The sequence below is a fragment of the Haliaeetus leucocephalus genome, unplaced genomic scaffold (assembly GCF_000737465.1).
Source record: "Haliaeetus leucocephalus isolate CR32 unplaced genomic scaffold, Haliaeetus_leucocephalus-4.0 Scaffold328, whole genome shotgun sequence".
NCBI lineage: Eukaryota > Metazoa > Chordata > Aves > Accipitriformes > Accipitridae > Haliaeetus > Haliaeetus leucocephalus.
The window spans coordinates 8,287,595-8,301,665 of NW_010972764.1; the positions used below are offsets into that span (position 1 = coordinate 8,287,595).

Here is a 14,071-nt window from a genome sequence, read left to right on the forward strand (position 1 = left end):
ATAGAATATCATTAGTTCAGCTCAAAAATAAAACGAATTTCTCTTAAATATGACATCTGTAGGAAGTAGCACTTCTGAGCAAACAAATAGGTCTATAACTTGATCCTCTCCCTGTGTGCACAAGCACTTCCGATTGGGTTAAATGTGTGGAATACTGCAGCATAGAAGTACTGGCGCTTGGCTGTGCTGTCACTGGAGAAATTTCATGTTCTCTTCAAGCCTGGAATTGATGGCCAGAACAGGCAGGCAAGCATCAACGTAGTTGTAAAACCTGGTTTATTTCTTAAAAATAAATACAAAAATATAAATATAAAACATTGGCAGATAGAATTTGATGAAATGAAGTTGCACAAACTTTTTTTTTTTTTAAACCAGCTGCATATTACACTTATTAACACCACGTGTACATTTTGTTTTCATTTTAATGTACAGAACAGGACATATTGGATTTTTTCTTCTTTGCCATCTTAAAAGCTGCACTTGCAAGGATAGGACATGTACCTAACAGAAGCGGCTTGTACATGAGGTTGCTTAAGGGATTATCACCCTGTTCAAATTTCCGAAGGTAAGGTATTGTTTATTTTACTTACTAAAATGGACAACACTGAATTTCCATAGCTTTGGCTCTTGGAAGGTGATTAAATAAAATGCTGTATATATTCCAAGTGGAATCCTACTAGAAAGAATGAATGACATTAATGGACAAATTAAACACAAATTTTAAAAGGAAATCATTGTGCTGAGTGGCAGGAAAATTTTCCTGAATGTTAAATACTGTTGAGTGCAGAAGGTGTCTGTAAAATTACTTCCGCTCAAAGGAAACAAAAATGTAGCCTACTGTAGGTTAAGAAGTGTCTTTGTCACTTTCTCCTCCACCGTACATTTCAGCTAGCTTATTAAACCGAGGGCCCCATTCTCGGAGGTAATCATAGTTTTGGTCTCCTTCGGTAGTACCCGACTCTAAGGAGCTCAAGGATTCCGCTATTGAATCATTCCCTTCATAGGCATAGGTTGCAAGTGAGTCATACGGCGGTGCAGAAGGATCAGTATCGTGCTCTTTTAGCCTTTGGTTAATGAAATCTCGGACATCTGTGTTATCTGGTGCTGAAGGAGTCCTCCGTGGTACAAATAACGTTTCAGGGATAATGTCTCGTCGAAGCTTCTTATCTTCGATAGCTGCAGGATTCCTCAGTGTGCCAATATCAAAGGCTTGGGTGTCTTCCTCTCCACCGCCTTCATCATTGTAACTCACAATGTTGTCTCTGATGTCCTCTTTAGAGAGGATCAAAGGCTCCTTCTTCCGTTGCCTCTTCAGAGCAGCAAACAGCACCACTATAACTTAAAGAAAGAAACAAAGAATCTCTGTTTATCAGTTTCTCAGTAGCAAATCCACCAGGTACAAGAGCTTTATTTCAGCTACATTTCAGCAATTCATTTCTGTCTGATAAATGGATAAACATCTCTAACTGTATCACAGTAGCACAGGTAAGGTCTATATCAAAATGTGCTATTTTTCACACACATTGTGTGCTCTGCTTTACAGAACCATGAGCTTGTCTACATGCTCCTTCTGTAACTTTAATGAGTTTTAAAATAGCCAGGTCTATTCTGACGATCTTTTCCTTTTTTTAAGCTCAAAGTGTACTGTTAAAAACTGGCTTTGAGGTGAATTATAGGTCATTAGTGATATTCTGAAAACCGCAAAATGGAGGTTTAACAAAATTTACTTTTTTTTATTACAGCACAGAAACCTCTGGATAGACAGTGCTTTAATATAGTAAAAATACTATTTACTGGCATATTCTGTGTGAAATATATACCACATGTTGACTTTAGGTAGTTATTTAAATAAAAAAGAGACTTCCCCTCAAAAAAAATTTAAAATGAAAGACATGGAAGTGATTTTCCATTATACTATTCCTCTTCTCTTTTTTGGACAACTTAACGAAAGAACAGAAATGAGCTTCTGGTTGCACACTTGACAGTTTTAACAGTGTGGGACTTGAATTCTTATTTACAATGTCCAACTCCCAGACAAGTGGGTTCTGCTTTTTTTTTCTTTTAAGTTGCAGTTGAATTCTTCTTGCAAAACCCATGATCATTAATTTTTACCAACCTGCACAGTTTTGTAAAATGAGCCAGGCCTCAAGCATATGTTCATAGGGGGAAAGATGCATTTTTTTTTTCTTACCCAGCAGGATAATGATGCAGAGGAGGATGGCAACCAGTGCGCCGGTGCTGAGGCCGGCAGGGAGGAGCAAGGCCTCAGCGTTGCAGGACTGCATGTTCCCCCGGCTGTCGCAGGCACACACGCGAATGGTCAGCGTGCCGGTGCTGCTCTGGATCGGGTAGTCATTGTCTGATATCACCACTGGTAGAAGGTAAGTACTTATTTCATGTCGACTAAAGCCATTCCTTCTTGTCAAAATTCTGGCAGTGTTATCTAGATTGATTAAAATACACTGTTGTAGAGTGTATGAACATAAAATATATCATTTCTAGTACATGCAAACCATCATATTTTACATCACTGGTAGCATTTTGAAACTGTTCCTGATATCACAGTGGTATCTCTCTTTTTCTAATGACATTCTCATTTGATCAGAAAGCTATTTATTATTTTTTATATACATCTGGCCTGCTCCTCTGTGCCTCTGTACCACCTTTGAGTGTGATTTGAAAAGAGGATTTCTCAAAGCTTAAAATGTTTTATAGATTAATGCATGCAGTGCATGACAGTTCCAGTTCAGGGCTGAAGCCCTGAAACAAAGTGGCCAACTGAGAAAAAATAACCTTCCACTTCACGCTGTTCAACAAGCACTCTGTTCTGAAAGATTCTTTCTATGGATCTTCTGTGACAACACCCACGGGAGTGCTATCTGTAAACTCAGTATGAGATTTTCCACACCAAAGCACTTTCAACATACTGTAGAACAAGGAATTATGTACCTTAGCACATGGAATAGATTTGGGGGGGGGGGGTAAAAATTGTCATAGGAATTCAGAAAATATGAAAGACAGTAGGTATTCCTTCATAGTTTTGAGAAGTGAACTTACTAAACTGTATTTGTAGCAGACAAATCTTGGTTGTATGCAGTATACTTCAGCATCAAAAGCTGCTCACTGAGTGGCCAGAGTGAAGGTAAGGAAGAGAAGGAATGAATAACAGGGAGAGACTATTTCTTCTATTGTTAGTGACACAACACTAGAGTGTGAGCCAACGCTAGAGTTACTAACATTTTAGTCCAAAAGAAAGGAAATACAGATGAGGCTCCATTAGAAGGAAAATTTAATTTTCATCATACTTGTGGATCTCTTGAGGTAAGTGACAGCCAACTTCAGGCTGAATTAAAACAACCCATGTGCAAAAAGAAAGAAAATAATTACAGATAGAAAAGAAATAGCAAGGTCTATAACTCTATACACTCAGGACCTAGTCACCAGGATATAATCTTTGTTTAAAATATTAAATTATACATTTTTTTCATAGTCTTCATGATGTGAAACACAAAGTTTTCCTTTATTGCATCCCTTCATAGGTTTTTGGTACTTGTATGTTATTTGTTTACACTCAACATCAAAAACTATGTTTCTGATGGATCTTTATATATCTCTGCTGCTGGGGATTTTGTAAGGAACACAAACTATTTGATTTGAATTCTTCACTTTCCCTACTCTTAGAACTTTTTCTGCTGTTGTTTGCAGCCTATTACTTCCTGAAATCTTCATCAGAAAAAGAGGATTATTCCCATTGCCTGTAACACTTTTGAAGGCTGATAGCATGTCCCCCTTCATTTATTTCTTCTGCAATCTAGAGCCCTTTCAGTTAGTCATACTGACGATGAAGGCCAAAATGGGTGCTTAGTCCTCCTTCCTCAACAGAATCTTCTGAAAATTTTCTCTGATAAAGAAAGATTGACAAAGGATCAAAAGAAAAGCCAAAGTGGCTATGGGCTTAGAACTATTATTTTCATTAGTGGTCAGAAAGAAGCAAAACAGAAGACCAGGGGAATCAGAACTATGTGACAGAAGGCTAAAGTGAAAAATCTGAACTTGTCACCTGAAACCTTTTTTCTTCTTCAGTCAAGTATTTCATCTGGCTACTCAAACCAACATTTTTACTGATTTTCTTTATAATTTGTTTTATCACATTTTCGCCATGCTATTTTTTGCCTCCATTACACAGATAAATATGTAGAAGTCCTAAACCACAAACAATCAGGTAAAATTATTATTCGTGCTAGCAGCAGCCTTAATGGCTTCTCTACATATTGATAGATATCAAAAGCAAATATATTTCAGGAATGTATGCCAGACAGCAAAGATAAAACTCCTTCCCTGGAATAGGCATGAATTTTACCTTCATTATCCTGAACAGTGAAGTTAGGGTTAACAGCAGCTAAACTGAAGAAAAACTTTTGTCCACCAAGAGGGTCATCTTTGTCTACTGCACTTATGGTTTGAATAAGCTGCAGGAAAAAAAACAAGCAAACAAACAACAAAGAATCCAAATACACTTAGGTTTTTGACAGAGCTGTCTGATTACTTTAAGAAGACTATAAGTGTTAAGACAACTTCATATTCAAACTATACACATACTGATTTACAGCTTAATCTGTAGAACGCATTAACTGAACAAATGTTAAAAAAGCATATCATATAAGTTTTTCCAACAAGAGCATCCATACATTTCATGTGGTGGTACACGTACATGTATAAAATGGCCAGCTTCTGCCTTAGTCTTCCTCTATTTCTTTTTTTTCAATACATCTTTATGTATTTTTGTAACTATATAGGGGACACAACTTGCCAGAAGTAGCTTTATCTGTAGCCTAGGTAATTTTTATTCTTCATCTCTGATCCATCATTTTAAATTCAAATCAATACCTAAGATAGGAATTCAGAGGATGTTTTATATTTTTGTGATAAAAATAGTATTTCATCAAATAGATTTTTCTGATAGGGAAGTTAAAGTTTCAAATTAAATTTCAAAATAATAACATTTGTTTCTACAACAAGATATTTTCTATTTATTAGTATAGCAAAACACACCAATAACACTCCTGAGATTAAAAATGCCAGTTAGATTACATATGTATTTCAACTCTTGTAAAACACTGTAGCATACTCTACAGCTGCACAACCTCAGAGTGGGATGAGAATCTGGTGTCACAATTCTCAGAGTAAACTGCATCAGGTCAGTTCAATATTTGGATTGAGTGCTTTCTGCAATGCCTACAAAAAGTTTGGGTATTTTGGGGGGAAGTAATGGCAAGCCCTTTATCAACATTTGTTTATCTGCCAGGTAAATAATGTGTAGCTTTTTTTCACAGAAGTTTCTATGCCTAAGGGTGGCAAAATGTCATTTCCCCCAAAATAAAATTTTTTATGTATTTATTGCTGTATTTCAGAGTGGTTTTTTTAATACCATAGCAATAAAAACTGTACCTATGGCAGAATTTTTGTGCATGCATGCATGAATGTTGAGTTATGTTCTTAAGCTTAACTTCCAAAAATAAGTTAATATTTAGCCTAGGTCATTTTTATTCTTCATTTGTGATCCATCATTTTAAATTGCAGTGTTTTTTCAAGCATGGAATTACATCTAATTTTTGACACTACTCCTTCCCTGTGGCATACTTGTTAAACCCTGTTTGTTTTTCCTCTTCCAGTTCTTCCAAATACAGCCATTTCTCTTCATATCACAGCTTTTGTCAGGACTGAACACCTTAAACATCAACAATTGCAATGTACTCCTGTTTGCCTTAACAAATGCATGATTAACTCCCAACTTCTCTCCTGTCCATCCAGAATACAGCAACAAATTTCTTCACGAGGCAAGGATTGGATTTCTTTTAATACAGCAGCTTGTTTGCTTTCTCAACTGGAGTTTTGTTTTTCTTTAAATTTGTTTCTCCCTCTTCTGACCATTACTATAGGGAAAACGAATATGTAGAAAAAATATACTCGGCTTCCATATAAAAAGTCTCTAAAGTAGGACTGACTTCTGCTTTCTACACTGACTCCTGTCTTTCACCTCAGAGGATCTTTGGAGGCTGGCTGCTGAGCTGCCAGATATGTGGCAGCTGGGAGCTGACAAAACCAGTGGGAATCCACCTGCCCAGATGCCCAACTCCTGGCTCTTCTTGCCTGAGGGTGAAGGACAGCTGAACTTCTTTGGGTACCGCGCTGCAGCAGTCCAAGCATTTTGCTCCTTTCTTCCCCTCAACTCCTACTGAGTCAGCCTTGTATAGCTCACATGAATGCCTGTGTCCCCTTTATGCCATCACACCAGGATTGTCCTCGGTTTTAGGAGGGTTAAAAGAGCAACATCCAGCAAAATGGCATTCTGCCAGAGGCACTGCTTGTTTGTACCTTCAGCTTTTTGGAACAGGGTATTCCTGTTGTTTGGAAGGTCATGGTATGATGTGACATCAGCAGTAATAGCAAGCAGGAAAACAGTCACAGGCCCTTTAAGTCACTCAGATTTCAAAAATCACATTTCCTAAAAAGCACTCTCCCTCTCTCTCTTGCTATGTATATGCATAGATGTGTATGTGTCTATATATGTATATACACACACATCCATATATATTATATATAGTGTGTGTGTCTATATATGTAGGTCTATACATATGCATGTATATATATTATATAAACTTCTATATAAACTAAGTGAATAGAAATTTTAAGGGAAAACAAAGAAACTGGAAAACTATAATATTCATTAAAACGTTTGTCAGTAGGAGATAGGAAATATTGAAATGAATACCACAGAATTTGTGACTGATGAAGTACCATAATAGTTTCAGTGATCTAACAAAGATTTACATTTGATCATGGCTCAAACGTAATTATGAAAACCTGAAAGGAAAGAAAAATAGTACAGATGTATGAGGAATCAAACTTAGAGAACCGTGTTCAGTGTGGATTGATTAGATTCAATCTCTCAGGACAGACTGAAATCCAAAATAACAAGTCTTATTTATGATCTACCAGTAAGCAAGAATATAATTACATTCAAATAGATTATTCATGTTATCCTGCATTGCATTTTTTTTCTCTTCCTGTGAATTGTTTTCTTTAAACAATCATTTGCAACTCAGATTTTTTTTAAAAAGTTATTATATTTACAGCCCTTTTAGGAAACTTGGCACTTTTTTCTGATAAATGAGACACTACTGAGCTCTGTAACAATTTAAATAAACATTTATGGATATGTATACTTATTTAGCTTCTCATTTATTAGTCATAAATGATTAGTATGGGTTTTTTCAACTTTTTAACTGACAGCCTTTTCTGAATGTAAAAAGAAAAAAAGTAATGCAGAAATAACTTTTATATTTACTTTCTAATTATACTGACCTCAATATTCTAGATAGCTCAGAAAAAAAGAATTCCTCGAAATATGTTTACATGAAAATATAACTGTTCTAGTAAGTGTTTCCTCTATGCTCTATAGTTAGTAACCTGGACAAAACAGATTCTAAAAGCTCAAAAGAGTAAGATTTGTGGATTAATGCATTTAGATTTTTTTTCCCCCAGGATTTTTTTTTTGTGAAACTGGAAGAGGAAAGTTCAGAGCTCTACTTTTCCAATTCTTAATCCATGTCTCATATTGAAAATGATTAAAATATTATTTTAGCATTTATACAAGTCACTGCAACTGTCAAAAAATTCTAGATGCTTAGCCAGTGATTTTTATTTATCTAACAGCTTGAATTCTCTTGTAACTCTCGTAGCAGACAAATGCACTTGCTCAGTACCTTTAGGTATTTTATGCATTATAAATTTGGGCCTTAAATCCTCTGTTCTAATTCCAGCTGATGTTACTTTAGAAAGAATAGCAACCTGAATGTGAAACTTGTAATACAACCTGAATGCCATACCTGTAGGACTCAGTTAAGACAAGCTGGCACTTCTCCCATGTTCTATTCAAAGGTGCTAAATTGATTGCACTGAGGTACTACTGTTACCATTTTAAAGGATTTATTATTGGCTGACTGTGCTCTGGGACATGCTGTGCTGTAATAGGAAAACAGTTTTTCAACAGTTCTAATGAGCAGCTGCCTATTAGGAACTAGATATTAAGTAGTGCAGTTGTTTCACTTTAATTAAAGTACAGATTCTGTAGCCTCTAAGAGGCAAAACACAAAAGTTTGGTGTGATAATAAAAGATAAATCTAACAATTGCCAAAAAAAAAAAAAGGCGTGACATGTAAATATCTGTAATCACCATCAGCATGGACTGAAATATATATGAATTTTGCTGTTTGAGAGTTATTGAGAATATAGATCAAACTTTTTAGTAGTTACATATAACATTTTACTTTGTGAAGATAACAGCAAAACTAATTATGACCATGTCTCTTGGATATATCTAGCCAGGATTTAACAGTAGTACAGGGTTAGGTAAAGAAAAGTGATAATTCACACACTGAAGCTGTTGTAATATATTGATATTTCACTCTAAGCCTCACCTACAGAGCTACTTTGCTTTTGTTTTTAACATTTCAAAAGCTATTTTGGACATGATTTCTCCCAAGCAACAGGCAAGAATGATCTACAGTTGAGTGCTGTAGCAAAACTGGATAGTGGAAGTGTTTCTCAAAGGCATACCTGTCCAGCTCTTGCATTTTCACAGACAAACGTGTCGTAGAATACAGCAAACTGTGGGGCATTGTCATTAACATCCAAAATTCTTACGTAGACAGGAACACGAGTAGTATCTTTGGGGTTGTCTGACAGGAGAAAAGAGAAGAATAATGACTTTATTTTCCTACTAAAAGTTTTCTGTTTTCTTCCAAATTTCATGAGCAATAGACATGCAAGATTAGGTCTGAAACTGGTCAAAATTTAGCACACAAACTGATACCGGGTAAAAATCAGGCCCTCTGAAAAATAAGATGTTTTGCTTAGAGTAAATAAATTAACGTATTGGTATCTAGTGAGCAATTAAGATTTTACATGAAAATAGGGACTGCAACTGTTAACAATCTATGCAAATATAGTATATGAAAAGTATGCCCACTACTATAATGACAAATTTGATTATTTGGTGTGCTCAAGAGTATTGTTCTGCTGTAAGGTTTTGATTTTTAACTTTAAAATTCTTTGTGATCTGTTTTGTTAAACACAGAAAAGACATTATTGACTTTGTGCATACATATTTTGAAAAATTTTCAAGCCTGACTTTCCTCTCTTGTGCCTGAATAAGTAGGGAGAAATTCCAACAAAGCCAATGAAAGCATACCCCCCCAAAAAAATCTGGTAAAGAATTGATCAGAATCAAAGGGTTTATGTTTAAATTGCCTTAAAAAATATGAATATAGATCTTCAGACCTTAGGTTACGAAACAAGAATAGTAACCACCCCTTGCCAAATGCCAAAATCCTAGTATCATTTAGAGTACCCTCTCATTAGTATAGGTTAGTTCAGGAATACAAGATATCCTGTTCTCACTTGCTGATCTAGTTGCCATACTAAGAATCTGAAATAACGCCTGAGAGTAAAAAAGTGCAGACATTTCTTGGAATTCTTCTAGATGGTAGCTGAATACTGTATGATTTTGGAATTTTAATGGAATGGGATAAGTGAAAATAAAGATGATTCAAAATTACTGATGTTTTTTTCCTTTTAAGCTGCTTCAAATAAAATAGTAAACATTTAGGAGTAGCTGGCATTAAATTCACTTGTTATTAATAACACCTTTGCTAAAGAGTATGATGTGGATCTTTTTGACATCCTGAATTCTTTAAAATGGCAGGCTTACGGCACTGTTTTTCAAATCCTTTTGCATTTTTGTACTAACTTTCCAAATATGTTCTATTCTTAACACTGCACTGCATGGGGTTGCCGTGACCCAAGTGCAGGACCCAGCACTTGGCCTTGTTGAACTTCATACAGTTGGCCTCAGCCCATCGATCCAGCCTGTCCAGATCTCTTGGTAGAGCCTCCCTACCCTCAAGCAGATCAACCCTGCATCCCAGCTTGGTGTCATCTGCAAATTTGCTGAGGGTGCACTCAATCCCCTCATTCAAATCATTGATAAGGATATTAAACAGAATGGGGCCCAACACCGAGCCCTGGGGAACACCACTTGTGACTCGCTGCCAACTGGATTTCACCCCATTCACCACAACCCTCTGGGCTTGTCCATCCGGCCAGTTTTTCAGCCAGCAAAGAGTACACTTGTCCAAGCCATAAGATTCACAGGTAATAATATTTTAAAAGATTTAAAGACCTAAATCTCCCCCTTCACTTCTTTCTCCCAAACTAAAGTACCTCTTTGGAGAATGCTAGCTACTCCAGCTAGGTCCAGAATGTAAATTTACTCAAAGTGTCCTCACAAGGAAAAAAGTTTAGCACTTTGATATAAACACACAAGGATACTAAGTTTTTTTGTTATATAAATACTTCTGAAAAGTATTCTTACAATATTGGACAGCACTGTGAAGGACTGGAAGTTCAGGACTATGCATCACAAGTGGAAAAAAAAAAGTTTTTTTTTTTTTAAATTATAGCTACTGGGTGTGCTCAATACAACCAGCCTATTATTTTGGACTACAGGAATGGGGACAGGGCAGCTAAGAGTGGTTAATTGGCTAGACATGACGTTTCATTTAGTTTTCTGCAGTGTAGTTCTTGCCAGCCACGTTGCACTGCTGATCAGCGCTTTTTTTTTTTTTTGACTGATATAGAATTAACCCTGAAAAAACAGTGTATTTGAAAGCAAGTGATCCTCACTAGCTGATTTCAAAGATCAGACCTTTGTCCCTTAGAAAATTTTCTGTCAGGTGATTAATCTCAGTAATGTAGCAGGTTTAGGAGGATCTCTGCTTTCTTCTTTGTACTTTTAACATGAAAATATCTAGAGACCTGTTTTAAATAGTCCAAGAAATGCTACAGCTTAGGGATGAAATTGAACCTAACTTGTAAGATGTATTGATTCCAAGAGCTGTAGGTATAGATACCACAGGAGGAAATAAAATTATTTCTAAATAAATAAAGAAAATGATAGAGACAAAAACATAGATTACCATCCTGAACTCTGCTACTTTAACATCAAAATCATGTCATTGTCCTCAAAGAAAAGGAAGAAAACAGAATTACTGCAGTGCTGTTATTTAATTGGGTAACATTTCAGAAGTAACTTGGACATTAAAGGTCAGTGGTGGAAGTAGGTGAGGAAAAAAGCAATGAGGAGACAGCTGCTGTTAGCTACCCCCAATTTACTTTCCCAGAATATCTAATAGAAAGGGGCAGGGGGAAGGAAGGGAGTTTTTTTTCTCATGAAGTCACAGCTGTAACTTTGCAGGCTAAGGAAAACTGAAAGGAAAAAGAGACCAAATTGGCTTACTGATCTCAGCTGCTATAACGCTAAGATTGTGCCATTGTGATATCTCACGGTCAAGTGGCTTAGAAGTATAGATGGACCCATTTCCAGAATGGATATTAAATATCCTGTCAAGGTCAGTGTGACGATCCAGAGAAAACCTAAATATGATAAAGAAAGAAAAAGTATTGTCAAAATGATAGAAAATGGAAGAAAGCATGTTTCACAAGTCAATATAGCTTTTAGGTTCTATATGTTACATTACAAAGGTTAGTTTTGAGAAGACATACATTTAGTTTCTATAAAAACTTGTGAAAATTCTCAAGGTTACTTTCATAGAATGAGGAATAAAAATTTAAAAAATTTCATAAATATGATACAATAGTATAATATTTGACCATCTGAGCTTTTATAGACATATATGAGAACCATAAAAAAAAGTCAGAATGTCAATATAATAAATAAAGAATTGTTTTAATCTTGAAAGGAAAATTGTCTTTAATGTACTGTTCCTTCAGACTGAGATTGACAGCTAATTTATGAGCTTTTCAAAAGTATTTTTATAAGCTCAGCTTCTACACTTTAGGATATGTTAATTTATTAGCGATCAAGTTAAAAAAAACTCTATAAAAGTAAGTTCACATACCAAACTTTCACTTTCATGAATATACTGATGTTAAAGGACTTTCTATGTTGCTATAGTTGCTGTACTTCTGCAGGCAAAACTTCTACTAACACAATATGGCAGAATGTCAAACTAGAATCAGAAATTTGCGCTTTCCTCCATTTTTTTTTCTAATATTTAACACTGCTTTCAAAGCTAGGATTGAACCTTTGGTGTAGAACTGAATGTAGGATTTTGTGAAGTACAGAACATTTACCGAACTACCTGGCAGAATTGGGCCAAATTAAAAAAAAGTCTGCTAGTACACTTGGACAGTGCAATGGAGACAAGTGTTCATGTTTCTATGAACTTTTATGAGTGATCTAAACAGTTCATCAAGTGTATCTGTTTTTACTTACAGTACTTAACTAAATAGAGCCAATGAAAAAATGCTGTAATATGAAAATAATCTCTATAACATTTTTGTGGGTTTTGTTTGCTCACTCCACCACACACAATAACATAAATATGTAAAACAGACAAACAAACATCACCCAAATGAACAAGCTGACACCAAAATGAATAAAAAAATAAAACAAAAGAAAATTAGAACAGCTAAAAAAGACTTCTGAAAGTGCAGGGAAAATTTGCTCAAATTATTTTTTTTACTACTAGATGACTATAATAACTGTTAGTTAGAATTAAACAAAAACCTGTTATTTTTAAAAGAAATTATATTGAAGACTATTTGGCTTGTATGATAAGCATTTGATTTTAGTTCATCCATGGAAGGAGTTTTAATGAGGAAAAATTATCCTGACAGCACTCTAGCTAACAGTTTTTCAATAGGCAATAATCACTTCTCTAGCTAACAAGATCCATTCCACATTGTTTCATTAAAAATTCTATATCATTTGATAATAACCATGAGATAAGCACATACTTTTATCCATCATATTATTTCTAATGGCCTGAAAATGCTACCAAAATTATTATTTTCAGAAAATACCTCTATATCATTGAACAGAAATAGAAATTAGTGCAACAGGAAGCTACTGGCACTCAATTTATAGGAAGCCTAACTTATATAGAATTTTAATAAACAGAAACTAATATTTAAAATAAACAGCTAACAGAAAAAAAAAATTAAAACTGAATAAATTCTACAACCTGAAGCTGTAATATTTTTTTTATAGCAGTGTTAAAATATTATACAAACTGCCCTAATTTCAAAATATGACAATTTTCAAAATACTTTAGTTTAAATGTTAGCTGTTCACTTCTGGGGTAAAGACATAGTACTTTGTATTTAATATTGATATTGTAAGAAGTAAAAGCTTATAAAAACTTATCCTAGGTAATTATTGTTTGAATGAATATACAAGGTTGCTTTGGAAGTTGAGGAACAGAGCAAATACTAAAAAGAATTTGATCTACGCTATGCAAATTGTTTTAAAGTTCTTGACTTCAACTAAATAGCATTAAATGAAAGCTAAAAGAAATGACTGTACTATGAAGAGCATTATGAAAAGCATTATCACATATATCTTCAATGTTTTTCTTCAAGCAAACTAAATCTATGTTCAAGGTCCCTTTCAATTTTTTAGAAATTTCTTTGCCCTTATTAATATTGGTTTGCTCTACCTGCCTCTTCTAAATCATTTTCTATGGGGGAATGAAAGAAACATTAATGGGACATAGAAAAATTATATAAAATAATCTTTAGGTTGCTACTTCGTGTAAATAATAGCGATGAGGGAAATAGCTGCCGCAGTTGTTCTATTCATCAAGTTGTGTCAGAAACAAAATGACCCAAAGCACCAAGTTTGTTCTTCTTCCAGTCACTATTAACAAAACATAACTACTAAAATTGTCAGTTGTCTCATGCAATTAGAGTGGATAAAGATGCAATGCTAAGTTATTTATATATACTTAAATTTTAGAGGCTTGGTGTTATCTCCTATCTTTTCCATACACACGAATCACCATAGGAGAAAATTAGATTCAGTCTCATTTCCTAATCCAGTTTTACCACCTAGGCCTCATTAAGAAGTATGTGGCAACTGACTTCAAAGTCAGTAAATTAGGTTCTTTTGCCAGAATGTAATTTTTCTACTTTGGTATTTCAGACA

At 34.9% G+C, this 14,071-nt stretch overlaps 1 protein-coding gene across 1 annotated transcript in view; it reads right to left on the reverse strand.

Annotated features, from left to right (window-relative positions):
• Positions 1 to 580: 580 nt before the first annotated feature.
• CDH10 (cadherin 10, type 2 (T2-cadherin)) overlaps positions 581 to 14,071 on the reverse strand; it is a 62,010-nt gene continuing 48,519 nt past the window's right edge. The window contains exons 7-11 of the mRNA XM_010571466.1: positions 11,360 to 11,496; positions 8,620 to 8,741; positions 4,361 to 4,469; positions 2,192 to 2,443; positions 581 to 1,338 (exon numbers count right to left, since the gene is read on the reverse strand). Coding sequence (XP_010569768.1) covers positions 845 to 1,338; positions 2,192 to 2,443; positions 4,361 to 4,469; positions 8,620 to 8,741; positions 11,360 to 11,496 — 1,114 coding nt within the window. The 3' untranslated portion in view covers positions 581 to 844. The remainder of the gene's footprint in view (positions 1,339 to 2,191; positions 2,444 to 4,360; positions 4,470 to 8,619; positions 8,742 to 11,359; positions 11,497 to 14,071) is intronic.